At 39.2% G+C, this 26,813-nt stretch overlaps 1 protein-coding gene across 1 annotated transcript in view; it reads left to right on the top strand.

Annotated features, from left to right (window-relative positions):
• LOC124721618 (rab GTPase-activating protein 1-like) overlaps window positions 1–26,813 on the top strand; it is a 158,140-nt gene that overhangs the window by 45,963 nt on the left and 85,364 nt on the right. The window contains exons 6-8 of the mRNA XM_047246677.1: window positions 2,218–2,487; window positions 14,088–14,256; window positions 16,587–16,828. Of these exons, the coding sequence (XP_047102633.1) occupies window positions 2,218–2,487; window positions 14,088–14,256; window positions 16,587–16,828 (681 nt within the window). The remainder of the gene's footprint in view (window positions 1–2,217; window positions 2,488–14,087; window positions 14,257–16,586; window positions 16,829–26,813) is intronic.

Raw genomic sequence — 26,813 nt, 5'->3', positions numbered from 1 at the left:
CATTGCTCATGTCTCAAGAAAACTCCTCTAAAGAACTGTTGTTCATGTTATTTATTCAAGTTTAGGGGTTTCTCTCAGTTATTAATTGGGGTAATGGGACTTTGTAGTCACTCTGTATGATAAATCTTTTGGATAATTTTTATTTCACAGTTTTATTTTAGTATATATTTATTACTTCGTTTAAGTCTTTCTACCATCTTTACAGTTCATGGTCATAATTTTTTTTATGAAACAAAACTGGGTTTACTCATTGCATAACATTAAGGGTTAAACAAAGTGAATATTGGTTCAATTTTATCTCCATTGTTAACACTTATGCCAGTGCAAAAGCAAATAGTAATTAGAATGAAATTCTTTTATTTCTGCCAATGATCACAAAACTTTTGGCCCTTAGACTATTCGTTTTGGTCAGCAATGACCATCTTCAGGTCTGCAGCAAAATGTGGGAAACGAAATGCAACTAGTGAACACACAACATCTTGGAACAATAAGATATGCCATAATGAAAAATTACTACTTTCATGGATGTGAAAACATGCACTTCTGAGGCATACCTGTTTTATAAAAAACCTAGTTTAATAAAGCTGTATTGGCACCATCACAGAATATACACAAAATCAGCTTAGCATTGTCATACATATTTAAAATGCGGTATAAACTAGGCCACAGTTCTGGCAGAGTCACTGTCTTCATTGCTACTGTTCATAACAAACTGCAGTACAGTAGGCACAATGTATGTTTGTGCCTTAAGCTTGTTACATGTTGCTAATGTAAGTCTATACATGTTCATCAATTATAAAATTGTACAGTATGCAGTAAATGAAGAGCACAATAGGTAAAGTCTGTATTGGGCATGCCAAATATTTCATTGTAGCATATTTTATTGTTCTATGATGTAATCTGTTCACTATTTGTATTTCATTTCCCATGTTTTGCTGCAGATTTGAAGATTCTCATTGCTGACCGATACCAGTAGTCTAAGGACCAAACGTTTTGTGATCATTGGCAGAAATAAAAGACATTCGTTCTACACTTTGTGGATTACTGTTTAATCTGCAATCATGTTGCAACTTGTGCAACTGGTAATTATCGTGGATATTAAATGTGTTGCCAGTGTGAATGAACAGTAACTGCAGACAATTTTTTCAGAGAAACTATCACCAAACACAGAAATTCGGCTTACAAATTATGATCGTGCAGTATGTTATCTATTTACAGATGTGCCATCAACCGAGGATGTGCGGCTACCATGTTGAGTATGCACAGTCTTCTATAGCTCGAGTAGGAATGTACAGTTCTCCAACCACCTGGCGAACTGTGAATTTGATAATTTTAAGCTCTTTCTTTATGGGGTCTTCCGTTCGGTATATTCTTCCTGTATAAAAAATTTCAGGACATGTTTCGGCATGTCAGATTGAATGATTCTGTTGTTAGTTTTGGAAGAGGAAGGGCAAATTGGTTCACTGTTTGTTGTTACTGCTGTGTTATTTTAATAGCAGACTCTGAACATGGCAAAGGAATCAGATGCACAAGTACTTGTCAGATCTGGCAAAATCTGTGTGAGGTGGCAGGGCAGTGTAACATTGTAGGCTTTTTCCAAATTGTATTTGACTCCACTGAAATTTGGCTTACAAATTATGATCATGCAGTATGTTATCTATTTACAGACGTGCCATCAACCGAGGATGTGCGGCTACCATGTTGAGTATGCACAGTCTTCTATAGCTCGGATAGGCATGTACAGTTCTCCAACTGCCTGGCGAGCTGTGAATTTGATAATTTTAAGCTCTTTCTTTATGGGGTTGACCGATGTGAAGTACTTATGAGTTGTGCCTGGACAGCTTAGATGGTATCCAGTCCAGCAAACAGTTATAATCTGCCAGGTTTATATCTATTCAAATTTAGAGTTCATCTATTGTAAGGGCAATGTATAAATAAAGGAGAACTGCATAACGATCTAATCATTTGCATGAAATGTGGTCCACATCTCTGTACTGAAGTAAACCAATAAAATCACCAAAATGATTAGTATTGGTGTTATTTAACACTATTCATGATATAACACAGTAATGAGATGGCCAAGAGAGAGGATGTTGTTCCAATATGAGAAATGATGTAAATTGGGCTCCTTACATATTCACTTCATGAAGTGTTTTGTGGTTGTAAGATTCCAAATCTGCCACTGATAATTCTAATTTATTTATCCTTTTGTTTCAGGAGGCTCATCCATGCTCAGAGTCTGGTGATAAGCTTGGTTCATATCTTATATATGGTCACTGGGATCCTACAGAACCAGCTTTCGAGTCGCTGAATAACCCAACACTTCAAGATTATTTGACAGTTGCTGTAGATCTTGTGATAAAAGGAATCCAAGAACCAGTGAGATTTATAATTGAGACACAAGTGCGAATATTTTCAAAAAATGAACGTTTTTGGTATCACAGTAGGAGGCCATTGACACAACAATTTAATCTTCATTTGAAAGAGGTACTGTTGTTGTTTATTTTTATTTTGCCCATTAGTCCTGTTTCACTGTTACAATAGTTGACTTTGGTTTGGAAACAGTTTAATGTAATATTTCACTGAGTGTAGATAACATAGATGTTAAGGTCCAAGACTGTTGTGGTTGTAACAAATCATTACAGCTGAAAATGTAAGGTGTCTGGCATAACAGTAGTTCAGAATTGGGTAGCATTTAAGATGACTGTTGGTTAGTATCATTTCTGTGTGGAACGCACACAAATATTTTTCAATTTCATCTTGTTAATAAATAATACAGATACGTAAACATTTTTTTAAAATTGATGAATAACTCAACTATTACCAAACAGAAAAGCCTTTGAAATTTTACAACTTCAATACTTTCCTGACTGGACATTGGTTTTATGTGGTATTTCCTTGATCTGGTCTCCATATTTTCCTTTGAGTGTGAAGGGACAGAATTTGAAAATAATATATAAATTCTTTACAGGAGAAATGATCTCATAACAATTAGAATAATTATGATCATTTTCCAACACCAGTTCCCTAGGTGACATTCACAGGTGCTTGTCATTCTTCCCTGCCCTATTACTGGCTACTAATGTTGGAGATGGTTTGTAGTAAATTCTTGAAGGGGATTATTGTGTGTTCTACCAGAAGTATTAACAATGTAGGAAAAGATAAATAGCTACTTACCATAAAGATAACACCCTAAGTTGCAGACAGGTATAATTGAAAGATGCTTAGACATAAGCTGTTGACCTCAGTCTTCATTGGAAAAAGAGAAACAACACTATTCATTCACACAAGCAAGCACACCTCATGCACTCATGAGCACCAACTCCAGCAACTTAGTGTGTTATCTTTATGTTAAGCAGCTCTCTGTCTTTTCCTACATTGTTGATATTCCTACCCGAGTTTCTGTTGTTTGATTCTATCAGAAGTACTGTTACTAATATTTGTGCCAATCTAATTTTTTTTTTTTTTTAACATTTGTACCCCGTGTGGATTAGTGCCATCTTAGAAAAGACAGCTAAATTTTTCTCTTGTGGCTTCATTGGAGAGTTACTAGCAAGTTAACATTATTATAGTGAAAAATAATTTCTGTGGGGTTTGTCTCTGGAGTTAATAAACCATGGATTCCAGGCACTTAATTTTATTTAACATTTTTTAGGTGGTAAATGTATTTTAATTTTGTGTTAGGAACAACACTGAACTGCTAGATTCATATTTTAAGAAGTTCAGTGTGAAGTCTTTCGAGTTACCACAATTCACATTTTGTTAAATTTAAGAAATACATGTAGTAATGAAGCCTGATGAAGGCACTGATAGCATATTTTGTCTGACATTAATCTCTCTAGTCATATAACATGTAGTGCAACTCATCAGAACACTTTTAAAGTTCACCCAGCATGATTGTGAATGTTGATTTAGGCCATTATGATGAATTTCTACAGTAGGCCACAAACTGCCCAGGCATGTCAGTGCATCTGTTTATTTGTTGATCAGATTGATAATATTTGGACCTGAGGTCAGGCAGCTGTGATATTGTATCACCTAAACTTGTTGGTTGGTAAAAGCTCCACCAACTGTAGATATGCTCAAATACATGCACAAGCTCTCTCTCTCTCTCTCTCTCTCTCTCTCTCTCTCTCTCTCTGTTTTGGGAGGGGGCGGGGTGGAGGATCTTATTGGGTCTCTTGGTTTGTGGTGGTCTGCCAACTGGCAGCTCTTCCACCTTAATGTTGAGCTTTCTCCTTTCTTGGGTGGTAGCAGTTACACTGCTTTGTGTTCCTGAGATTTTCGAATTTCTGCTTCGGTTACTGATGTTCCCAGTGCTGAAGTGATTAACATGGATATTACTTTGTTGTATGAATTATGTTGTTATTGTGGTCTTCAGTCCAAAGACATGTTTGATGCAGTTCTAGATGCTACTCTATCTTGGGCAAGCCTCTTCATCTCCTGATAACTACTGCAACTTATGATAACTACTGCAACTTATGATAACTACTGCAACTTATGATAACTACTGCAACTTATGATAACTACTGCAACTTATGATAACTACTGCAACTTATATCCTTCTGAATCTGCTTACTGTATTCACCCCTTGTTCTCCCTCTACAATTTTTACCCCACACACTTCCCGCCAATACTAAATTGGTGATTCTTTGATGTCTTGGAATGTGCCCTATCAGCCAACCCCTTCTTCTCATCAGGTTGTGTCAGAAATTTCTTTTCTTCTCTACCCTATTTAGTATCTCCTCATTAGTAATGTGATTGACCCACCTAATCTTCAGTAATCTTCTGTACCACCTCATTTCAAAAGCTTCTATTCCCATCTTGTCTAAACTGTCGGTCATCCATGTTTCACTTCTGTACATGGCTACACTCTGCACAAATACTCTCGGAAATGACTTCCTAACACTTAAATCTATATTCAATGTTAACAAATTTCTCTTTATTAGAAACGCTTTTCTTGCCATTGCCAGTCTATGTTTTATATCCCCTCTGCTTCATCCATCATAATTTATTTTGCTGCCAAATAGCAAACCTCATCTACTACTATAAGTGTTAACAATCTAATTAACTCAGCATTACCTGATTGAATTCGATTCCATTCTATTACTCTTGTTTTGCTTTTGTTGATGTTCATCTTACATCCTCATTTCAAGATACTATCCATTCCAATCAACTGCTCTTCCAAGCCCTTTGCTATCTCCGATTGATTTATAGTGTCATTGGCAAACCTTCAAATTTGTATTTCTTCTCAGTGAACTTTAACTCTGCCTTGAAATTTTTCTTTGGTGTCCTTTACAGCCTGCTTAGTATACAGATTGAATTACATTTTGGATAGGCTACAACCGTGTCTCAGTCCCATCCCAATTACAGCTTTCATTTACTGTCCTTTGACTCTTATAATTGCTATCTATTTCCTGTACAAGTTGTGAATAATCTTCCTCTTCCTGCATTTTATCCCTGCTACCTTCATAATTTCAAAGAACATACTCCAGTTGACATTATCAAAAGTTTTCTCTGAGTCTACAAGTGCTATAAACATAGGTTTACTTTTCCTTAATGTATCTTCTAAGAGAAGAAACCACACAACAATTGCTTAATCCACAATGTTTTATTGTGTGCATGACCATTCCCCCCTGTGAGTTCGGGGGTTAGAATAGGCCCGAGATTTTCCTGCCTGTCATAAGAGGCGACTGAAAGGAGTGTCCCACTTTTCGGCCTAATACATTATGGTTCCCTTTTAGGGTGTGGCCTCCACACAGTCCAAATTTTCAGAAGTGTGGGCCATTTGGTGAAGGACACATTACGTGGTGCATCTTACATCCTTTGTGTGTTTACATCTTCTGTACCCATTATTGTGACGGTGCTGCAACGCCCCCAATATTCCAGCTGTTTTTGAAGGACATCTTACGTGGTGCATAATCTCCATCCATTGTCCGTTGTCCTCTTTTGCTACATGACAATACTGGATTTCTATGCACCCAATATCCAGCATGGTAACCAGTCCATTGTGCAGGGGTTGCCATGTACCCTCTTGGTCGTACCCCCTAACTACCCAGGGATCGCACGACTGATGCCTGAGCTGCAGCATCCACAATATATTCCAAGGAGTAGACACCCATTATAGTGGGGCATCTGGACTCCCAGCAATGGCCATTGCGCCAGGTGCCCTTTGCTGTTGCTGGGTGAGATACCGTGATCGGAGTGGGTGGCATTAGGGCAGATGACCCAAAATGAAGTGGCCAAGTCATCTTTTCCTGCAGACTGAATGGCCTCAGCAGTCTCTAAGAAAGGGTAGGTTGAATTCAGTGCCACGAAATATGACCCTAAATCATTCCCCTCCCTAGCTATGCCATTGGAGGAACGTAGGGCTATAGAAGGAAGAGAACTATATTCGCATCGTTATTTAGTGTGTAGCAGAACCGATGGGGACTCCTTTCTGGATACATAGCCTCTATTTTTTGTTGAACACATGGAGGATAAGTTTGGGAAGTGACAGCACTACCCAAATTGTGCAATGCGTCAGTCCTGATTCAAATGGCATCCCTTGCCCAGTCCCAGACGTTACTCACCTGTGACAAGTTGAGTGATATTCCTGTTTCGGTCACTCCTCATAAAACCATCAACATGGCCCAGGGAATTACTTTTCATTGTGACATTGTGTTGCAGTCCGATGACGAGCTCTGCACCAGTTTAGAACGACGGGGTGTTCACTTTGTCCAGCATGCGTACAAGGGCCCTAAGGATAATAGGGTTGTCACTGGTGCCCTCATCTTGGCCTTTTGAGTGTGATTCGTTACCTGAAAAGGTCATGGTGATGGTATACAACTGTGATGTCAAACCATATGGCCCTCACCCTATGCAGTGCTGTAAGTGCTGTGTCTTCTCGGTGCAATTCCAGCACCACACGTCAAAACTGTGGACGCCCAATTCATCTGAATACTCCATGTGCTCCTCCTCCCACCTGTGTCAACTGTGGAGAACACCACTCCCCATGCTCGCCAGACTGCACGGTACTCCAAAAGGAGCAAAAACTTGTAGTGTAAAAGATCCTGGACAAGCTGTCTTACCATGAGGTTAAACTGAAATATGAAAGGTTGAATCCTGTTTGAATGTTGTTGTCTTGTGCTGTCCCTATGATGATGTCACCCTCATTTGATGCCCTTACGCTCCTCGTCTAAGCTTTCTCCCATAGACCCTCAGGGACGCCCATCTTAGTCCCCTTTCTTGGGAGCTGGGGCCACATCTTCTTCTCTTTGCTCCCAAAGCTTCTACTCTTGGAGCACCGCCACCCCGAAATGCCACGGAAATTGCCCCCCCCCCTCCCCCCCTCAGCTGAAGAAGCAGCAGCCTCTTCTGGCTCCTCTTGCATGGAAGGGATCCATTGGGCTCTACCTTGCACAGTCTCCCCCTGTGGGTGGTAAAGTGGACACCAGCCAGTGGCTGAGGGAGCCACTAGCTGCTGGTCAAAGAGCTTCACGGTCTTCCTCTATTCCTGAAGCTACTTCAGAGAAGCTCTCTCAGCAAGTCACTAAAGAGTGGTGAGAGGGCAAACAGACAAAGAAGCCTGTTCAGAAATGGGAGACTCCAGTGGTCCCCATACCACCACTCCCTAACAGTTCCACGTCCACGGAAGAAGTGGAGATTCTGTCATCCCCTGAGGACCTAGAGCTCACTGACGCCTCAGAAGCAATGGTACTGGATGCGAGCACTCAACTGGTGGTGGCAGGCGACCCTGAGGTGTAATTTGCCTCTTTGGTCCCTTCATGCCTTCCCAGACAGCAAAAAGTGCCATCATCCAGTGGAATCGTGATGGCTTTTTCCCCACCTGGCTAAGTTACGACAGCTCTTAAGTGTTACACCTGCTTTTTGCACTGCACTTCAGGAAACCTGGTTTCCCACAATGCAGATCCCCACCCTTCATGGCAACTCAACCTTTGCCTCCTCAGTACAGGTGCCCACAGTGTGGCACATAGCACATACTCAGTCATTGAGCTCTCGGTTTGCAGTCCTGGCCCTCTCCCGTCCATCCATCAGAGAGATCATGAAGACTTTTGTGGTAGTGATCATTTTCCACTCTTTCTGTCCCTCCCTCAGCATCACTCACCTAGGCGCTTGCTCAGATGGGCTCTTACCATGGGTGATTGGTATGCTTTCACCTCCGCTACCACTGTTGAATCTCTGTTGCATGGCAATGTCAATGACGGGATCAACACCATCACTACTACCGTTGTTGCTGTAGCTGAATCGGCAATCCCTTGTTCCTCAGGTTGCCCTTGGTGGAAGTCAGTGCCTTGGTGGTAGCTGGAAATCACTACAGCCATTAGACCATAGGTGGGCTCTCCAATGTCATAAGAGCCACTTGTCCCTGGAGCACTTCATTGCCTTCAAATGGCTCTGTGCCCAGATCTCTCAGCTCATCAAATGACATAAGCAGGAGCGTTTGGAATGATACATCTATGCCATTAGAACATGAACCTCTCCTTCCCACTTTTGGACCAAACTCAGATGCCTTTACAGATGTCAGACCCATGCAGGTATACCTGAAATTTCTACACATGGAGTTGTAGATGCTGATCCAGACGTAATGAGAGAGTGTCTTGCCAAACATTATGCTCACACCTCTGCTTCTGAGAATTACTGCCTGCCTTTTACCTCCTAAAACAGCAGGTGGAACAACACCACCTATGTTTTGCTCTGCATCACTCTGAGCCATATAATGATTCTTTCAGTGAGTGGGAATTTCTCTGTGTCCTTGCCAATTGTCGTGACAGATCCCTTAGACCAGACCACATCCATTCCCAAATGATTAAACATCTGTCAGCAGACTACCAGCACCACCTCCTTGCTGTCTTCAACTATATCTGGAGCGACGGCGAATTCCCGTCGCAGTGGTGAGAAAGTATCATCGTTCCAGTGCTAAAACCTAGTAAGAATCCACTAGACGTGGATAGCTATCGTCCTATCAGCTACACTAACATTCTGTGCAAGCTCTTCGCACGGATGGTGAGGCAGTGGTTGTGTTGACTCTTTGAGTCTCTGGGCTTCTGGCTCCGTCCCAGGGCAATATTCGCCAAGATCACTCTACCATTGACAACTTGGTCTATTCGGTGTCTGCCATCCAAACGACCTTTTCTTGGCATCATCACCTTATTGCCATCTTTTTTGACCTGATGAAAGCCTATGATACCCCTTGGCAGCACCACATCCTAACTACTCTGCACGAGTGGGGTCTCTGGAGTCTGCTCCTGATTTTTATACAGAACTGTTTATCGCTCCACATTTCCAGAGTTCACGTTGATGCTTCACGGAGTTTGCCCCACATCCAAGAGAATGGGGTTCCAGGGGGCTCTGTACTGAGTATCCCACTTTCTTTAATTGCCATTAATGGTCTTGCAGCAGCAGTGGGGTCCTCAGGATCCCCTTTCTTAAATGTTGACGATTTTTGTATTTCCTTCCGCTCCTCTTCTACTGACATGCCATGAAGCGTAGTACGTCATCTCTTGCTGGTGGTCCGCCGCCAGCAGCCTCTAAGCGACAAAGTTGAACTTCAGTGCTAAGAAATATGACCCCAAATTGTTCCCCTGCCTGGCCCCACCATAGGAGGAACACCAGGCCAAGGATGGCAGTGAAGCTTATTCACCCCAGTACCTCGTATATACGAGAGTTGATGGGGAATCTTTCATGCGATGGACTCTTCAGTTACTGGACTCATTGCCATTAATTCTAGCTGAAAATGCCTCATTGGCTAATTTAGTTTTAAGTTTTATACATGAGGGTTATTTTTATCATTCTGTATAAGTTTCAGCGCATGTCCTTTGTCCCTTTGTGTTCTGCACTCTAATGCTTGTAGAGTGGATGTTTCAATGTGTCACAGAGTGCCTGGTTTTCCTTTTTATTCTCGTGATCGTCCTTTTTATTCTCGTGATCGTCCAGCCACGGTCATCTGCTCTCTGGTTTTTACCTCTTCTACCTGTTTCTTGCTTCTCTCTGTGGTTTTCTTTTCCTGTTTTGTCCATAGTAGTGTTGGTCGTCCTTCTGTCGTTCTTCTGGTTCTTCCTTTCTCATGTTATTGTGCTGTACACCGTCTTTCCTTTCTTCTATCCCTTGTGTAATTATTTTACCAGGAACAAGGGACTGCAGTTTGGCCCCTTGCAGTTTGGCCCCTTGCAGTTTGGCCCCTTGCAGTTTGGCCCCTTGCAGTTTGGCCCCTTGCAGTTTGGCCCCTTGCAGTTTGGCCCCTTGCAGTTTGGTCCCTCCCCCTCCCTCCCCCCTTTTAAACCAACCAGACAGGGTGGGCAACAATCTGAAGTTGTGTGCTGATGATGCTGTGATGTGCGGGAAGATGTTGAAGTCGAGTGATTGTAGGAGGATAAAGGTGACTCGGACAAAATTTCTAGTCAGTGTGATGGTGATGAATAGCAGCTAGTTCCAAATGTAGAGAAATGTAAGTTAATCCAGATGAGTAAGAAATGTTCGGATACATCATTAGTAGTGTCGTGCTTCATGCAGTCATATCATTTAACTATCTGGACGTAATGTTGCAGAGCGATATGAAATGGAATGAACATGTGAGGATTGTGGTAGGGAAGGTGAATGATTAACTTTGGTCTCTTAGGTGAATTTTAGGAAAATGCAGTTCATTTGTAAGTGGAACCACGTATAAGGTGCTGGTGCGACCTGTTCTTGAGTACTACTTGAGTGATGGAATCTGCAAATGGCTGAATTGAAGGAAGGCAGTGAAGCAATTCAGATATTGCCTGGTTACCAGTGGGTTTGAACAACATGCAAGTCTTAGAGAGATGCTTCGGGAAATCAAATGGGAATCCCTGGAGGTAAGGCAAGGATCTTTCTGAGGAACACTATTGAGAAAATTTAGAGAACTGGCATTTGAAGCTGACTGCAGGGCAATTATACTGCCGCCAACATACATTTCACAGAAGGACCATGAAGATAAGGAATGAGAAATTAGAGATTATATGAAGGAATATAGACAGTTGTATTTTGCTTGCTCTATTTGCAAGTTGAACAGGAAAGGGAATGATGAGTAGTAGTACAGGTAGCCTCCACCAGGCACCTATCATGTCTGTAGATGTAGATATAGGTGTAGATCCACATGTATGCTCATCTACTGGGTGAAAATAGGTCATGAGAGATGGTTTCTGTGATCCTCAGGTTATATGAATGTGTTGTTCGCGTGAAGCACTGCGGATGTGGATATCAGTAGACTCAAGCACAAACTCTGTTGATAGTGCACTTTATATTTCCCTATGGCTGGCTGAAGGGATTTCTGAGTCCGCTATGCTGTTTGTCACTAACTGGGTCAACAGAATAACTAGAAGAAAATTATAACAGAGAGAATTGTGGATACAAATTTTAGGTGACACAGGATCAAATTTCAATGAAAAGTGCAATCATCAACTCTGAGTATGATATCAAGAAATGTATTTCTTAATTATATAACTTATTCAAACCGTACCACAATAATAGCACAAGTGTGAAAATGTAAAATAATTTTCTAAAAATTTACTTTATTTATGTTATAAGTGGTTTCTATTTATGAGATGTTTTGCAGTGGTAGACACTAGCTTTAAATGAAAAATAGTGGGGTTGAACATCTTCTAAGGCTCTCCACATTAAAATTTTCCATGATTTCTAAAAATCAATTAGAGCTAATGCCATAATAGTCTGGCTATTCATATTATGGAAGCTCGTTCGTATGCCATAGAATACAAACTTGCACTGATTTGTGCCTGAAACATTTATTACAATTCCTGTACAACTTTACCACCTCTCTGAAGAGGGGAGATGGAGGATATGTCTTTCCTACAGGGTTTTTCACTGTTAATACATTCACTATCATTTGTCAGAAGTTTGCACATCTAAGTACCACTAAATGTTGTACACTATTTTGTCAAGGATTGTACAGCTTCCTTACAGGCCAGCATTGTTCAGAGTTCCCTCTTTATTGAAAATTATTTTGTTATATTTACTTATTTTCAGGACATCGCATACACATTTAAGTATAGTAAATCTCATGTAGACATTTGCCTCTACTTTTTGGGGCAGTGACAGCTCATGTGTAGTCATTTTTTGTTCCTTGGGGCCTGCAGTGCAAAGTTTGTCTTGTAGTGACATGATTACAGTAATGATATTTGAGCTACAATGCTGTTTATATGAGTTTTATTGTATAAATCACAGTGAGTTCATTTTGGCGTAGTGCCATCGTACAGTGTTCTGTAAATACATTAACAGGAGATAGTCTTGATACTGTAAACTTTAACTATGATCGTAAAAGTATTATACATTCAACTGGTGTTTCTACCTGTCATGTAGTGATTTTCAGCCTTGTAGTAATATCAGGGTTGCCATATGCTGTCTGTGTAGGAATTTGTGTTTAGACATTGTTTGGGTGTTCATTGTAGACATACTGTTCTATGTAATTTTTAGATATACATTAGCCAGTTTTTGTGCATTAGTTTCCCTCTTGACAGTGTGAATGTCAGTGGATCAGTGATATTACATGTTTACATAGTTACCACTTAGAAGTAGGTAATGTGCAGAAATGTAATATTGTTAATCCACAGTCATCCAAACTGCCAAGAGGTAAAATAATGAACAAATCTATATCTAAACATAAGATATAATGGCACATCTACAACGAATGTCCCAGCAATGTCTAAATACAAATTCCAGCCAAGACAGCTTATGGCAGCATTGATATTACTCATATTGTAAAAACACCAGTCAAATGTATACTACCTCTGTAATCATAGTTACAATTTACAGTGTCAAGACTCTCACCTATTAATGTATTTACAGAACACCTGACGATGGCGATATGCTGAAATGAGCTCATTGTGATTTATGCAATAAAACTCATATAAAGAGCAGTATAACTGGAGTATCATCATTGTAATAATTTTCAATTAATTGTCAATTGCTCTATTGGAAGATAATCTTTAGGTATGGCAAAAGTGATAATACATATGAGAAATTGGTATATTGTTGCATAAGATAGAGTGCACCCTGCTCTGCACAAGCTTATTCATATGCAAATATCTGTATCATGCTATTGCTATAAGTAGGACATTGAGATAATGATTATAAGGACTAAGGTTTAATTTCAGTTATATTTACTCCCCCTTAAACGTGCGAACTTGACTCATTCCATAATATTAGTGCTAAGAATGATGTTTTGTGTATCTCTTCTTGTTTTAGTTAATATCCTTAGGTCTTAATAGGGCTGGTTTGGATTGTAAGGTATTATTTGATTTAGGCACCACCAGTGTGTGATACAGTGCACAACTGGTACAGCTTTGATGCCACCAGTTTAGTGAAATAGACACTATTTTATACTACTCAGGCATGTAGGAAAAAAAAAAGTGCTTGTGAGAAATCACATGTCTAATTGAATCTCCTGAACTGCTTCACATCAGTCCATAGGTTCTCGGCAACATTTAAGTCATATCCTTACTGGACAATTGAGGAGCTCAGTTTCAGTAAACAGGCCATACTTTGGTTGCAGGTGTTGATGTGTTGAGGGAGCATGCTGCAATTGGATCACACCCAGTGGACATTGTTCCCTGACATTGGGTAATATTACATGCATCTCGATGTAGCTCCCTTGAACTATACTTCACTCTATCATGCCACAGAATTGTGTTACATGATCTAATACAAATGTTATGATCTCAAAGCCCACATGGCAGTTAAATGAATCTTTGCATGTGGTTACAACTAGCGAATGATCTTCTCTCTTCTTCAAAACATGTGAATCAGATGGCAATCATCAAAAGCTTGGGATTTTATCCAAATTTGATGCAGCTAGTTTACTGAAATCTTTTTATCCAAGGACTCCATATCATCTCTAGGCAACTACTTAAACCATCTCACTGCTTTATTTGGTGCTGTATTATAAGCCTATGCTACTTTTTTTATACTGAATACAAAGACAAGCAAGCTGAAAGAAATTGTATGTTCTAACATCAATGTATGTGTGTAACATTTACCCCTTTATGATTTCGTATCTGCATTTAGTAGATTTTAAGCATAATTCTACAGTACTTATTCGTTTTTATTTGCAGATACCGAGCAATGATTTATCTGAAACACTCTATGAAGTCATGAAAATTGAGAGTAGTGGAAATTTCGATGAGACACGAAGGATTCCAGCTTTAACTCTTGCTTATCTAACGAGTTCTCCAGCCATTCCAGACTTAGATAATTTGACTCCCAGCAATGAAGAATTGTCAGGTATTAACACTGGTTTATATTAGATATTTCATGACTTTCTTAACCATTTCATTTTTATACCAGTTCTAGGATTTGTTACAAATCAGTCAGACACTTTAATATCTACACAACTCAATCCGCAGTTGTTTTTTTTAATAATATCTCATTTGCCAATAGCAGATGTGCACAAGTGATGGACTCAATCTTAAAGAAAAGATACTTCTCCGTAGTATTTCAAATGATGTTTTAACTCAGTCATGTCATTATTCATCAAAATCTATTAAGGAAGCAAGCTGCACTAGACAAATAACTTGAGCAAAGAAATTGAAAACTCCTGAGAATGCTGTATAAAAGCATGATTTTTAAGGTTGTCATTTATATTAGCCCAGATTTTTTGTCAGTTTTTTCTGTCAGTCTTTCGCATTATTTTCAGTCTGTTTCTCTATTTCCATGCATGGTGATAAAAGTCTCAAGTTTTGTTTTGCATTCAGCTGCTGTTTATGTAGACCATTTTCATTCTTATTCTCTTCTTCACTGCTTCTGTGTGTGTTTTAATAGAGTCCTTGCAATACATTTCATACATGTATTGTTCTCATAACACTGTTTAACATGTGTGCAACTTTTTCCACCTCTTCTGCCTGCTAAAGTATGACACAAATCTTGATGATGACATTTGCCTTTCTAAATTTGTGATGAAAATTACAGCAAACAAATTCTTAAGTTATTAATTAGCACTTTTCTTCTAACAGTTGTTGTTTTAACCTGGAAAAATAATCATTTTTTCACTATGAGAAGCATAAAGCTCATTGATGAACAGAATATCTGTACATTTCTTTGATTTGCATCCTATCACATCTCATCACATTCCATTCTTCACACCATGTATGCTACACATGGTGTGTTCCATCAGCCACATAAGTTTTCATGTTTTGAATGAGTGCTATTAACACATAATTTGATATAAATTGTGTCCTCTACTTGCCTTCTACAGTTCTGCTGTCCTGCCCCTCCACCCCCTGGTCTTATAATGCTAGTGAGTTAATGATTTCTCTACCTGTCTGTTCGTATAGTTGTTTTAGTGGATTATAAGGTGTTGTGTATTTTCCCCGCATCACATCAGTTTACCTGTATTGTTTAGATTACTTGACAAACAGAAGCAATTTGAGAAAAGAAAGCTTTTTTAACCATTGAATCAAATTTAATGAGTTGTTTCCAGCTTATAAGCTGCTTTTTTGCCTTTGAAGAGAGAAATCTTACTGATAATGCAGTCAGCTAAATACTTTAGTGTTGTGAGGTAATAAATAAAAAACATTTTGGCATTCCTTTTGCTAGGATAAAACCCATCATTGTAGTTACTGGTTTTCTTTGGAATCTTTCATCTCAGAAAAACTACTATCAGGGTGGTAATAGGAAACTCAAAATCGGGGAGCAGCCTACCTCCTAACTACTGTGTTTGGTTTATACTTTACCACAATTTTGTTTTCACAATTTACTCCATTTTGTAATTCAGTTTTATGCATTTCTTCATGTCCATTTCAAGTTAGCCATTATTTGCAACCAATACTTTTCTCATACTGTAGCCTATACCTCTTTTCTCCTTGGAATCTCTTTTCCTGGATAATTTGTTGTTCCTTCAAAACAGTTTTGTAAATACTAAATGGTAGTTTTGATATAGGGAATTGGTCTTGGACTTTCATGTTCTAGATGGAAACATCATTGGGTATTTATCGTTCTTTAAGTCTGGAACTTGTATTCTGCTGTCATATTTTGTTGTGAATTACTCCTCGTGTAACTTTTCATACTGTCCACTACTACCCATTTTCCAAGTTATTAAGATTGTTTGTGCTCCTATTGGAGTAAAAGTTAGTTTTTATACTTTTTCATATGCCCTGTGTGTTGTGTGTGTGTTTATCTGTTATATGGGCATCTTTTAATTTCAGCTCTCATACAATAGCTTCTCTGTTATTGGTATTGCACATTCCTCTCCCTGGTTATATCTTTGTAGTGGCTTTTAACACATTATCAAAAAGAATAATTTTTCTGTTGGTGTCTGCTTTGTTGCGTTTCTTGAATATTCATGTACAGCTGTAAATGATATGCACATATTTATTTTTGAATGAATTTGGAATTTACTTGTTTAATGCTCTCACTGTTGGAAAAAAAGACAGCTGTGAAAAAAGGGAAAAATACGTGTTGAGGATATCCTTGGTTGTAGATGATATTATTTCATCTTTACAATATAAATGTATGTTGTTATAAAATTACAGTAATAACTTTTATATAGTCATTTAGATGGTGTATAATGTATTTTCATTACAATTAAATAATGCAGTACTTCGTAAAATTTGCAGATGGTGATGAGCCATTGCTAAGTGGCACTGGTTCAGTGTCTAAAGACTGTTCAGAGGTTGAACTGGAATCATGGGCAGAAGTGCTTCTACGGTGGAGCAGTACAAATCAGCGTCCACGTCAGTTAGCAGCATTAGTACGTGCTGGAATACCAGAAGCTCTTAGGGGAGAGGTGTGGCAACGCTTAGCATGCTGTGACACTGACACAGCTACAATGGATACTTACCGTATTCTTATTACAAAGGTAACAATCATCACACTTTAAGGCACTGAATAATTATTTTACAATGATATAACTTGATAATAGCTGTTTAAATTAATGATAAATTACTGTATATTTTTTGTAACAGCTAGTAAATGTGAAGTACTTAGATTGTAAACAGCCTAATAAAAGTATACATGAAACTGTTCAAGTTCAGAGTCAGAAACTTTAATTCTGAAGCTAGGTTATAGAACAACATTGATTGTATTTTATATTTTCTTTCTCTTTTGCTGACTGAATTATTTTAGCTCATTCATACTGTCTTCTTTGATATTTAATTTTGATTTGATCTATTACATTATAGACAAAATGCAGCCTTTCTCTCCCTAGCAGTTGGGTTAACTTTGATGTAGTTCCAGCACCCCATGTTTCGTTCCTTTTTTCATCTTGTTACTAACATTGGTTTGTCAACATCCTCCCTAGCTCTCACAAGGGCATGGTCCAGTAAGACATGTCAAAACATACTCTGAAATTTTTTACACAGGAAGAAGGCAAAAAAAAAAAAAAAATGCACTGCTAAAATTTTAGCTGCTAAGAGGCACTGCAAGTATGTTGCAAAAAATGTTGACGATACACATTTTTGCCATGCGAAGAACAGCTTATAACAGCAGTTTGTACAGCCCTGCCCACCTAGTGTGCGACTTTGCAAATCACTCACACAGTGCTGCATATCGGAATCGTCCAGAATTCACAGACACCAATTTTAAGCACCTAAAGCCTGGTTTACAATGGAGAGAATGGTAGCAAACACCTGTGAATGAGCATTTGCAAAAAAATCACTACCATTCACTTGCATATGGGTAGAATCGTTTATACTAGAGGGAGCGGAAGAGAACACGAGGTAGCGAACATTGCCTATGAACACTGTGTTGTTAGTTTTTGGAGCTAATATTCAGCATACAGGATACAACTCTATCTTGTTAGAGCCACAATGCCAAGATTGTTATTCAGTGAGGATTATTTTGCATAGCGAGTGCACTGTTCTTGACAGAGTATGCAAAATGGCACAAGGAAGGAAGAATTTAAGTGTCCCAATTTGTATGGAAGTGTGACATGTTACACAGAATTGCATCTTCATATGTACTTAGCACTGGTCCAAAATTTTCCTTGAATTTCTGCTGTAATTTTTCCCTGGCTTCTCATCAGCATTGAGGGGAAATTTATAAACAGATCACTAATTACCAACATAGAGCATCACCTCAAGAAGTGACACAGCTATCGTTTCCACAACACGTGTAAGGTCTAATGGTCATATTCTTTTTTTTTTTTTAAATGGTCTAGTGGCAAACTGCATGCTTCATGATCCAGAGAGTGAGGGATCAAATCCTGTTCAGACCATAACTTTTTCAACATGATTTGTAACCAAGCATTCACATCTCACTGATGTTGGAGTGGCCACGAAAGATATGTGGTTTGGATTCCCTGTTAAACTGCAGATCTCCATTTTCTGATTAGGTAACTTGGGAAGGTTAGGGACATGTGAGTAGCTGCAGTTGAAAGACCTGAAGAGGCCTACTGGGTACACCAGACAGAATTCTCTTGGGCTCATGCTTGTTTGCTCCAGTGAAAACCTGGCTTAAACTATACAAACATTTTTTTTAATAACTTCATATCAACAGTTCAGTTCTTGCACATGTAATTCTGATAAAAGTGGCTGTCAGAGAAAATAAAATCGTTGCAGTATTTGATGTCACAGACGACTTCCATTAGTGAGGACTTGGAATTTGTTGAAATGAAATGTGTCTTGCAGTACTATATTTTATAAGAATTCCTGTAGGTCATTTCTTATAATAGTGTTTGAATGTTGTACATTTGACTATTGGTGAGACAGTTCTTTGTTTATTCCCTGTAGTCGTCACAAAAATGCAAAGTGTATTGAATGACAAAACAAACATTTTTCTTGCACCAGTCACACCAGACAAAGGAAAAAGTGATGCAGTCAGACACTTCTCAGTAACCACTAGTTTTATTTAGACAGAACTGAGATGGAGTCAGAAATGGTCCCAGTTGTTGTCTGCATATTGCGTTGCATACCAGGCATACTTGATCAGATTCGTAAAGCATGGCAAAGAAAACTGGTAATACACAAATGACTGGAGATTAAGAATACTGTTCCGTTGATAAACCTGAAATGAGAGAGAGGTATCAGAAATTATATTGTCTGATGATTTCCTCAAAAATGCTTTACGCTGTTGAAAAAAATTCTTTATCGAGAGGTTAAATCTCTCTAGTAGTTCCAGGTGAAATCCACATAACATCTACAGATTTTTCGTCATCCTCTGCAAAAACAGAGGTGTCATTATGTCCAGACCATGAACCCAACAAAAGCAATGCATTAGTTTCTGCAACTGGTAGGAATACGTTTTGAACGAAATGTTGAAAATTATTCTTTCCCATTTTTTCAGTTTTTGATGCACCTATTACAAGATTTTTGCAACTTAACAGTCCATTTTTTATTTTTGGTCCTAGTTTGCCTTATGGTTCTTGGAGACAGCTGCGGAAACAGTAAACCACTCATACTTATCACTGACATTATCGTATATGAGTGTGTCATTGTATTCATTGACTGGGCAACCAACTCTATCTTTTTTTCGCCCTGAAATGATAAAGTGTGGTGTGCATGCAAAATCTGACTGATCACCATGATAAACAGCAGTTGCAGGGATAACAGCAAGTTTCGTCATTCATCAGCTATGAATTTCTGTATAGCATTGTCTATCACTGGCAGCTGATCTACACATTTATATGATGCAAACTGGGTAATTTTGCGACTTTTTATTCTGTACAATTTTTTGAACCTGCATAACCAGCCTCGAAATTAGCAATGTTCATTCAGATGCAATTCTGAGGACCCAGTCTCGTAGATCTCCATTGGTAATGGTGCATAGCCTCTCATGAGCAGTTGTGAGTCTTTCAAACAGTTTTTCATTCAGATAGTTTTGGGTTTCTGTTTGGTGCACATTTCTTACTTCATGTAATTCATTCTTCCGTTTGCACAGATCACGCTCCAATTTTACGAAATGAAAACACCTTTGCACACTGTGTGACTTCAAGCGTTTTTTCTCTCCTTCTTTGAACCAATATTTCTTTGCCTTTTCTTTGTGACTGAAAGCTATTGCAGTACTCTTTTTTAAGGTATTCTTCTGTTACTGGCACAACTGATGTCGTCTGAACCACAGTTCATGGAATCATCACAGTTATTTCCTATTTCTTCTAACGTATCCACAATTTCAAATGAAATGTCGGTATCATTCAAATGAATGTCAAGGAAATCAAGTAACAAATGACACATGTTTGTCCTGAGGAGAAGTAGGTGATTTCGGCTGGAAACCATGTTCTTCATATTTCAACATTGCTAAATTGAGAACCTTAATTGGATTCCACATTACTATTAGCAGCCATGCCTTACAAAAGCACAGTAAATATTAATTCAGCTTTATCTGTAGTGTCAGTACTTACCAATACTGCAAAAAGCAACTGACAATTTGTAGTAGATGTTACTTGAGTGACTGATTTGAAAGAATAGTAACTGTGTAGTGTTGCGTCAGAGAAACTATCAACGAACGGTAACCTGAAATATCCTGTACAAATTACGATTAGGTTGTGTTGTGTTTCTTGTTTACAAATGTACTGCCGACCTCGGCTGTGTGTGTGCGCTTAGTTGCGCATGTGCATTTGCTACAGCCCCAGTAGGGATGTACATTTCTACTGCCACCTGGCACGCTACAAATTTGTCAATTTTCAGCTTTATATATATAATTGCAGTGCCTCTTAGCAGCTAAAATTTTGCAGTGCATTTCTTTCGTTGTCTTCTTCCTGTGTAAAAATTTCAGTGTAGGTTTTGACATGTCATATTGGACTGTTCTCTTGTCAGTTGTAGTATATAGTGTTTTCATTTTCTCAATTTGTAAATTAATGTAATATAATTAGTATGATATTGTAGTTTAATGAAATCCAACCAAAAACAATTCAGTTGGTGCTTACATGTGGTAGCCATAAATGCCCTACATCTGTTAAGTTGGTCAAAGTGAGTCATAGTACAATTGTGCTTGTATTTTTCAGTCTTTTTATTTTTATTTCAGTGGTTACAAATTTATACAACATGAAATATTGACAATCTAATTGCGTGTTTGTGTAAATGGAAACCTAATTGAGGATCATTCATATTATTCTGTCTTTATTTTTGTTTGAATTAATTCTTTCTGTATGCATTCATTCCTTGAATATTTGTTCACAATCCTTGTAGGATGTTACATGTCATGCTCATGATGTTCCATAAGCTGTAACTGTGCTGTGGGTGGTGCTAAATTTTGAACAGCTCAAAGATCCCAGCTTGCAGTGGCTGGTGACTCAGGCATTGAAAAAGTACTAGGTGAGATAGTTTCAAATCATGCAGCCTGTGTTTGTATGTCAGTATAGTGCCTGACAGATCAGATGACCATTTTACCAAAAGAAGTTGATGTCTACATGAGGGAACAAGCAAATCTCCCAAGTAAATCTTCCACTGCTGCAGTTTCTTGACTTTGACGAAAATGCAAGGGGTAGTGAAAGAAAAATCCCAATGTTAAGATAGCTTCCACATTATGGCAGAGCTTAAATACAATGAAAAAAACATGTGGAGAAATTAAAACTTTTTAACTCAGGGAAGACCCTTGGTTCTACATTTCCAGGGGACAAATTTTAATGTGACATCTCTGCAAGAGGTCATAGATTCCACAAGAAGGGAGAAAGCTACATCAAAGGCTATTTTTATTAATACCATGCATCACTCCATGCTCAAAATGATGTCTGTCAACCTCAATGCATCTGGCAATATGTGTAATGACATTCTACATCTACATCTACATCCATACTCCGCAAGCCACCTGACGGTGTGTGGCGGAGGGTACCTTGAGTACCTCTATCGGTTCTCCCTTCTATTCCAGTCTCGTATTGTTCATGGAAAGAAGGATTGTCGGTATGCCTCTGTGTGGGCTCTGATCTCTCTGATTTTATTCTCATGGTCTCTTCGTGAGATATACGTAGAAGGGAGCAATATACTGCTTGACTCCTCGGTGAAGGTATGTTCTCGAAACTTCAACAAAAGCCCGTACCGAGCTACTGATCGTCTCTCCTGCAGAGTCTTCCACTGGAGTTAATCCGTCATCTCCGTAACGCTTTTGCAATTACTACATTATCCTGTAACGAAGCGTGCTGTTCTCCGTTGGATCTTCTCTCTCTCTTCTATCAACCCTATCTGGTACAGATCCCATACTGCTAAGCAGTATTCAAGCAGTGGACGAACAAGAGTACTGTAACCTATTTCCTTTGTTTTCGGATTGCATTTCCTTAGGACTCTTCCAATGAATCTCAGTCTGGCATCTGCTTTACCGATGATCAACTTTATATGATCATTCCATTTTAAATCACTCCTGATGTGTACTCCCAGATAATTTATGGAATTAACTGCTTCCAGTTGCTGACCTGCTATATTGTAACTAAATGATAAGGGATCTTTCTTTCTGTGTATTCGCAGCACATTACACTTGTCTACATTGAGATTCAATTGCCATTCCCTGCACCATGCGTCAATTCGCTGCAGATCCTCCTGCATTTCAGTACAATTTTCCATTGTTACAACCTCTCGATATACCACAGCATCATCTGCAAAAAGCCTCAGTGAACTTCCGATGTCATCCACAAGGTCATTTATGTATATTGTGAATAGCAACAGTCCTATGACACTCCCCTTCGATAGCCCATATGCTCTTACTTTGTTCATTAAACGACTGTGGGGAACTGTATCGAACGCCTTGCGGAAGTCAAGAAACACTGCATCACGGCATTCCTCTCAATAGCGAGTAGTTCACCTTTCGTAATGTTCGCACATGCAACTTTTGTACCTGTATTTGGCTGTCAAGATGGTGTCCAGAAATGAGTGGATCATATTATTCACGTGGTCTACAAAGCTGATGAGGACTACCCCATTATCTTCATGTCAAAATCAAAGGCAGTATGTTCTTTGGGGTAGTGTGGAGTTCCATTCTGCAGTCGGGGGCTGTCTCATAGCTGTGCAGAGGTCCTGATATTGACCACCTACACAGCCTTTTGGATAGTAAGGACAAAATGTTGGTGAACTGTTAAGAAGATTGTGGCATAGTTCATGAAGTTTTGCTAGGTTTAAAGTTGTGTGGGATGCCCTGAGAAGATGTGCAAGTTGCCCTGTAATAACCATAATGAAGAATAATTGCGTCTGGAACAGCCAAGTTGACAGTGTCCAGACCATGCAAGAATGTTCAATTGTTATTTTTTCCCCTTCCACCTTCAGTGATGCTGTTCAGTATTCTGTATACATATACAATATTTTCTGCCCTTCTTCTAGCGTTACAATACTGACAGAACAGATACAGTTTATGGCTGGGAGATGGAGTGTATGGAGGAGAGAAGGGGGGAGGAGGATGAACTGGTTTTGAGTTGTCAACAGAAATGTTTGTGTTCTTGGTTTGAACTTCCAAAATTTGAAGTAAAAGACATTGTTGTAATTTTAAGAATTTAATTATGTTCCATAGTTAAGTTTGTCACAAACGTGACTGGTTGACCCCATTTGAGTTTTCTGTGAGCATTTCAGCACTTTAAATGTGTTAGTCTCAGACAATAGGGAGCAGGTTGATCATATCCAACCCAGTGTTGTAATGCAGTTTTACTCTTCCAGATTGGCAGTGTATGTACAGTGTATAGATCTGCCTAACTATCATAGCTGGAAGTAGTGAATTCAATTTACAGTGAAGTAATTCTGCTAGTCACAGACGAGTTTAGGTCCAACCGTGTTCCCAGCATCTGCACTTAGCTTGTCAAGTTGCTGCATTCAATTAGTTTGTAACATCTCAAAGTGTGATTTGCCCATAACACACACTCCATTCCTCAGGCACCTAAACAATTTATTATTAACCTTTGAGCCTGTATTGTGTTGTAAAAAAAAAAAGGTAAAAAAGCTGTATCAAAGAACTTCTGTGAAAGAAAAATATTTAAAGAAGTTATAGCTGATTATAGCTGTTGTAAAAGATTTGCCAACAGTATTTAACAGTTTAATACAGAAATTAGAGAGAATTTTCAATAACTGTAAGTAAACTCCTATCCTTTTGAAATTTATTCAGAGAGAATTATCATCAAAATGAGATTGGATATGTTAATGTTATATACCACTGTTTGAATAAATGAGCATTTTGGATTCAGAGGCAGCCCAGAAAAATCTTGTCATTAGATCTGTATTTAATCATATTTTTGGTCAGTATATAAGTGACTTAATATACATGGGGTATGCCTTGACTCTGTCTTAGGCTTTGTGCATTATGACATCTTCCACAGTATGACGACCTCCACTTCCTACAGCTAGGTGATTGATGAATTGTTATTGATTGGTACCTAAATTTGCCTACATGTAGTCCCATATCATATTTTTTATTCTCTCCTTATGCTCCAGTTGCTGCGCTCCAGTACACTGAAGCTTTTTTAGAACAGTTTTGATAACACACAAATAAGCTCAGACATAAGTTGCAGGTCTGTTAAATATTTGTGATAAGCTTGAACATAAGTTGCGAATCTGCTTAATATTGGGCATATGTTCCAAATATACATTTACTTGGCTGCACTGTTCACTGTTTATGCACCTTACTGCTTCTTATATAATGAATTAGTATCCATTATACATTACTGGCAGGTTAGCAAAGTCTCCCAACTGAATGTCTACATATCAGCAGAAGTCCATTTATCTCAAACTGATTATAATGTCATTCTGTTACTCACGCGTGCATTTTAAAGTGCTGTTTCGGGGACGGGGAGGTGTGCCAATCCCTGATAGAATCCACCTGGCAGATTAACAATGAGGGACAGTGTGCTGCCCAACCTCGATGTGGATTTTAATGTGTTCCCTCACCCCACTAAGTGAATACTGGGCTAGCAATGAAGTCTCACCTCATTTACGTGATTTGTAAACATTCAGAAAACTTTTTCTCACTTTTACGTGGTTAACACTAAAGGCAATCATTTGTGGTACGCATGTTCTGCCCCTGGGGATAATGGGATGTTGACAGTGAGGAAATCATGCTACCTCTTAAATTAACATGCCAAACTCACATTCCATCCCAGGGGTAATAGGGTGATGATGGGGAGGATATCCAGCCAACCCGTAAATTAAATCACCAAATCCATTAATAACCATGCCAACCCTGCACTGATATGGGTTAAAGGCACAAGGAAAAGAAGAAGTAATTACCAATCTTCTGTTACGATTTCAGACTGCATGCCCATATTTCTAATTACAACATGCCAAATTACTTGTTTCTTGCATGACGACCTAGTTGTACGGTTAATAGCTGAACACTTGACTCAACACTCTAGGTACACATCCTTTTAAAATGTTTGATTCACGCTTCTTTACATAAAACTGCTGCAGCACCAAGTATCGTACACAAAAATTACTTGATACTCTAATTAAATTCTGCTGGTAAACTTAGGATGCCAGATTGCCCAATCACTGATGCTCCATTGGGCACAGGTATTCATGACTGCCCATCAGCTCACCTGTGGGCAGATGCAGAAGGTATAGGTTACCTGCCAAATGGCAGGTATTGCATGAATATTGTGCATAAGTGAGCTGCTTAACTATTCCTGCCAGTAGGCTCTCTCAACCAGGAAATTACACTCGCATATGCTATGACCCGGCAGTCTGACTATTTGTCCATCAGCTGTTTGCCCAACCATGCCCACCAGTGCCTGAGGGCTCCTGGCTGTATTTTCACTGTCCAGGATTCACATCCATACAAAACGATGGTACATATCAGAGTTTCAACAATTTTTATTTTGACCAATAGAGACGGTTTCCTATGGTTTAGCAGTTTGTTTAATTCTAGTGGGTTTTCCAAGTTTTACCCATCTTATTTTCTCAGTGAAGGATCTCCTTTTTGTTATCATATATATCATGAAAAACTGTATTTTTCAAATTCCTCAGCGATTTCTCCATCTGTCATCATATTAGTCTTCATTCCTGTTGTCCAAATTTTTATTTTCTTCAAATTTAGCCTTAGGTCAACTTTTCCACTTTCTTTTTGTACTTTTCCAGTGTACTTTTAATAGCTGCATTTTTAATAGCCCTATTTAGAGGCAAATAAACTGTTGCACTCATCTTCCAGCAGTTTCTATTGATTGTTTAATATTTTTCTATGGCTTATCAACATGACTGTCAATGGAATCGAGTAATGTGAACCTATTTATTGTTTGTACAGTGTAATTTTATGAAATATTTTTAGTCTACATGCCTCTTCAACTTCATCCGAATTATGGCTACTAATAATTGGTGGTCTGAATTGCAATCTGCATGTGGCAATGTTTCTGCTGACCAAAGCTTTCCTGGCAGATTAAAACTGTGTGCTGGACCGAGACTCGACCTCGGGACCTTTGCCTTTCATGGGCAAGTGCTCTACCATCTGCTTTCTGCTAACTACACTCCTGGAAATGGAAAAAAGAACACATTGACACCGGTGTGTCAGACCCACCATACTTGCTCCGGACACTGCGAGAGGGCTGTACAAGCAATGATCACACGCACGGCACAGCGGACACACCAGGAACCGCGGTGTTGGCCGTCGAATGGCGCTAGCTGCGCAGCATTTGTGCACCGCCGCCGTCAGTGTCAGCCAGTTTGCCGTGGCATACGGAGCTCCATCGCAGTCTTTAACACTGGTAGCATGCCGCGACAGCGTGGACGTGAACCGTATGTGCAGTTGACGGACTTTGAGCGAGGGCGTATAGTGGGCATGCGGGAGGCCGGGTGGATGTACCGCCGAATTGCTCAACACGTGGGGCGTGAGGTCTCCACAGTACATCGATGTTGTCGCCAGTGGTCGGCGGAAGGTGCACGTGCCCGTCGACCTGGGACCGGACCGCAGCGATGCACGGATTCACGCCAAGACCGTAGGATCCTACGCAGTGC

The sequence above is a fragment of the Schistocerca piceifrons genome, chromosome X, assembly GCF_021461385.2.
Source record: "Schistocerca piceifrons isolate TAMUIC-IGC-003096 chromosome X, iqSchPice1.1, whole genome shotgun sequence".
In the NCBI taxonomy this organism is placed as follows: Eukaryota; Metazoa; Arthropoda; class Insecta; order Orthoptera; family Acrididae; genus Schistocerca; species Schistocerca piceifrons.
The sequence above is the reverse complement of the archived record's forward strand: the minus strand, read 5'-3'. Positions and strand labels throughout refer to the sequence as shown.